At 31.0% G+C, this 5000-nt stretch overlaps 1 protein-coding gene across 2 annotated transcripts in view; it reads right to left on the bottom strand.

Moving 5' to 3' along the window:
• The window catches only part of LOC115219986 (NAD(P)H-hydrate epimerase-like), a 48941-nt gene that overhangs the window by 1341 nt on the left and 42600 nt on the right, over positions 1–5000 (bottom strand). The window contains exon 4 of one of the 2 annotated variants that reach the window (XM_036509574.1): positions 1684–1940. In XM_036509574.1, coding sequence (XP_036365467.1) covers positions 1684–1940 — 257 coding nt within the window. Of the gene's footprint in view, positions 1–1447; positions 1941–5000 lie in introns of those variants that run through there. The other variant, XM_029790287.2, reaches the window with a different exon arrangement.

The following is a 5000-nucleotide window of genomic DNA, read 5'->3' as shown; positions in this document are numbered from 1 at the left end:
CACATTGGTAGAAATTTTGTGGAGTGAGAAAGAATCATTATAACTTCCCAAAATTCTGCTAATCTTATAAATAAATACATAATATATATATATATATATATATATATATATATATATATATATATATAATTAAAGATAAAGAGAAGACGGAATGTACCAACAAAAAATTTATATTACAAGATTATATATATATATTAAATATCCATATCTATTATATATATATATATATATACATTATAATATATACTTTATATATATTCATATATATGTATGTGTATATATATATATATATTATATATATTATATATATACTATAACATAATAATATATATATATATTCAATATATGTACGTATATGTGTATATATATATTCATATATATGTATGTATGTATATATATATATATATATATACACACACACATATATTTATATATATTTGTATACTTATATATATATATATATTTGTATACATATATATATATATATAACTACATCTATTTCTATCTATCTATCAAAGAGAAAAATCTATAGTTAATCAAAACAATAATAATGTAACTTACATAGACAGACATGAGGCTTTGTAGATTACTATGTCATGAACATAGTGGGTGAATTGTTTATGTCTTTTCCAAGGGGGTTATTAACAATATAATCTGTTGTGGATAGCTTTCTTCAGCTGGGAATTGAAACTGTGTCCACAGGCATCACTGGGTAGTGTGAGGCCCTTACTGTGTATACTCCAGCTACACACATTCAAGAACAACAACAATAATCACAACAATGATGAGAATGATGATGATTAGGATCATGATGTTGATGATGGTTATCATGGTGATGGAGGTGGTGGTTGTGGTGGTGGTGGTACTAGTGGTAGTGGTATCAATGCTGGTGGTGGTGGCATTTGTTATTTACCATTATTATTATTATTATTATTATTATTATTATTATTATTATTATTATTATCATCATCATTGTTATTATTATTATTATTATACCAGATACACTCACCTGTAAACTTAAGTGTTTACACATATATTCTTTTATTCTTTTACTTCTTTCAGTCATTTGACCGTGACCATGCAGGAGCACCCACTTCCTCACCACTATCTGCACCATTGCTGCCACTGCTGTTATCATCATCATCATCATCATCATCATAATTATCATCATGCTCATTCCCATTATCATTCTCATCATCATCATCATCTTGATGTTCTTGATATAAACACTATTACCATTATAATTTAGGTAACCAATCATCCCCCCATCACCCAAGTTCATCCCCATGATCATCATCATTATCATCATCATCGTCATCATCATTATTATTAGTGTTATATTTTCATGTTTTTTTTAAAATTTTAGTAGATAAGATTTAAAATATCAATAAATATTGATAGAGAAAGAGAGAGAGAGAGAGAGGGGGGGGGAGAGATAGATAGTTAAATATGCAGATATAGAGTGAGAAGAAAGAGGCGAAAGAGAGAGAGAGAGAGACAGATGAACAAAGATGCAGAGATAGATACATAGAAAGAAAGAAGAGTAAGAGAAAAGAAAATAGATAAACAGATATATAAATAGAAAATAAAAGGATGGACGCGCTTCTATGAGGCTGAGGAAGCTGTAGTATTGGTATTAGTATTAGTAGTATTAGTAGTAGTGGTGGTAGTAGTTGAAGAAGAAGTAGTAGTAGTGGTAGTGGTTGCGCTAGTATTGTGGGTAGTTGACTGATGCTGTGTCTTCAGCTCCACTGTACAATCAATGCCGGCATACTGGGGTAGGTTTAGCTCGTATCGGAGTTCCAGGGTACGTGGTATGTACCGACCTCCCAGGTAGTGATGCTGGCCTTGGAAGTGACGGGCACATAACTTCGGGCAAGTCAAGGAAATTAACATTGATGGCTGTAGTCCATCCGAGCAGCCGTTTTCAATGTCCCAACCTGAATAATAAAAAAAATAATCATAATCAGGATAACAACAGCAACATCAACAACCATAATAATAATAATTCTTTCTACTATAGGCACAAGGACTGAAGTTTTGGTGGGAGGGGCTAGTCAATTATATTGACCCCAGTGCATAACTTGTACTAAAATGATGAAAGGCAAAATCAACTTTGGTAGATTTAAAACTCAGAATGTAAAGATGTTTCAAAGAATTTTATTCAGTATTCTAGTGATGCTGCCAACTCACCAAATTCATAATAATTCCCACAGATAAAAATATATCTATCAAAGAATTTAAAAAACTAAGGCAATATAAGACCTGGAAATTGAAATACAAAAAATGTAGCATCTTAAAATAAGAGTTGTTCCTGTTATTGTAGGTGCCCTAAGTATGATAAAAAAGGGATGTTAGAAACATTCCAAAGGAATAAACAGTGTAAAATAATGTTATAATGTCTTGTTGTTGAGAACCTATCGCAACAACAAGACATTATAATTTTGATGACTGCATAAATGATAAACCGAATGCTATTATGTATTTAAAAAAAAAAACGTTAGTAGATCTGACGTCAAAGGCAGACCATAGGAAGAGAAGGAATAAAGAAATAATAAGTAGAGAACAAATAAAGAGGGATATGTTGGTTGAAAAAAATGTTCAAAGGCTTAGAAGTAGATTTCTCTATTGAAGTAAAGTGCAAGGTGAATTAAATGTTCAAACTATACAGACTGGTATAAATCACTTATATGAGCTAAAGGTATGCTTCTGCCAGTGCTTACATTTGTAAGATTACTCTAGAAGTGTGTTAACAAGGTGATTCTTAGAGAAGTGAATATGGAAGAGTTCAGAGTTGCAAATGTTACAAAATCCTTTGCCCTTGTCATAAGGGAAAGAGATGGACAGGATGAACCATCTAACTTAAAACCTTATATTGTTATTTTTGTCTTTAGATACCAAAACAAATTAACTTAGCCCTGTGCTATTATGTTTACTGCTATCCCTAAATGAAGAATATATATTATAATGTGTGTGTGTGTGTGTATATATATATATATATATATATATATATATATGTATATATGTATACATACAGACATGCATACATATATATATATTTATATATATATATGCATACATACATACATACATACATACATACATACATACATACATACATACATACATATATATATATATTTATACATACTAGGTTGAGGAAAAAGTTTGTGTGGCTTGTTAAAATAATGATTTTTTATGCAAGAATTTATTCAATAACAACAACAATAATTCTTCAAAACATGGTACACAAACCTTTTCTTCAACCTAATATATATATGTATGTGTATGTGTGTGTGTGTGTGTGTGTGTGTGTGTGTGTGTGTGTGTGTGTGTGCGTGTGTGTGTGTGTGTGTGTGTGTTTGTGTGTGTGTGTGTGTTGCGTGTGTGTGTGTGTGATTCAAAACACAGCTTGAATTGAATGTACTGAAATATGTTTAAATATTAGAAGGTCATTCACTCTTGTTGGGATAAAAAAACAACTAAACAAGAATGTGAACATATTTCTTCTACACTTTCAATGAGCAAGAAAAATGAGTGGAGAGCATTCTGATGAACGATTTCATGATTTATTGATTACTCTTCTGAGAAGACATCCCTAATTTCCTTCCTCAATTGATAGCATACCAAGTGTCAGCTGTTATAGATAACAGTGAGCAACTAAGCTACCATAGTGGCAGATAACTTAATTTGCATATTTGTGCTTCAGATGGTTCATCATTATATGAACAGTATATATTTTATACACAATATAGCCTGAAATAAGCTTAAATATATTCATAAATTTAAATACAATATACTTGTATGTATCATGCAATTTATATTACGTGACATTTTACCATTTACTTAGAATACTCTATAAAATATACCTGGCCTGGATTACATAAGGTGGTTTTTCTATCTTCACTGAAATACATGTAAAATAATGTAAATTAAATAATTTCAGAACCAATTTGCTAGTTTTTGTGCTTTCTAAGTACATAGCATCATCATTATCATCATCATCATCATTTTGTGTCCATTTAGTGTTCACTGGCATCGGTTGGATGGTTTGATCAGGGCTGGTAAGTTGAGGGGCTACACCAGACTCCAGTTTGATTTGGCATGGTTTCTACAGCTGGATGCCCTTCCTAATGCCAACCACTCTTAGAGTGTAATGAGTGCTTTTACGTGCCACCAGTAGAGGTGCCAGTTGTGTGACACCAGTATCTGCCAAGACTATGATTTCACTTGGCTTGATGGGTCTTCTCAATCATGGCATATATATATATATATACATAAATATATATTATATATATATATATATATATATATATATATATATATATATATAATATATATGCATATATACATATGTATATGTACATACTTACATCTATATATATATATATATATATGCATATGTGGGCACAGGATGTCACGAAACATGTACAACGAAAAATATGAAGCACGAATACACGGAACATGAACTATTCTTTGGAACAACCAACGACACAAATGGAAAACAAAACAAGCAACATAAAGAACGACCCTTCATCAGTTGTTGGCTGTTTTTCTAGTCTCGTATTTTAAGCATTTAACAACAATATACGCTTTCGATAAAACAGTTGCTCTTACAATATATATATATATATATCTATATATATATATATATATAGCGGCATACGTACACTTTGGTCTTCTCTCTTACTCTCTCTCTTTCTCTCCTCTCTCTCTCTCTCTCTCTATATATATATATATATATATATATTATATATAATAAATACAAAATGGGACAAGAATGCAAAACATCCAGACAGTTATGTGATACAAGAAATGTACAAAAAAAATCCAAATAGACGATACAAAGAAAACAAGGACTGATCAGTCAAAGTTTTCTTTCCTCAGTCGAGATCCTTGGGGTTGGCCAGATTGGAGCAATCTCAAGTATAACCAGCCAAAATTGCAAAGATAATCTGGAACTCGACTGAGAAAAGAAAACTCTAAATGACCTGTCCTTG

This window comes from Octopus sinensis, linkage group LG15, assembly GCF_006345805.1.
Source record: "Octopus sinensis linkage group LG15, ASM634580v1, whole genome shotgun sequence".
NCBI classification, from domain to species: Eukaryota; Metazoa; Mollusca; class Cephalopoda; order Octopoda; family Octopodidae; genus Octopus; species Octopus sinensis.
The sequence above is the reverse complement of the archived record's forward strand: the minus strand, read 5'-3'. Positions and strand labels throughout refer to the sequence as shown.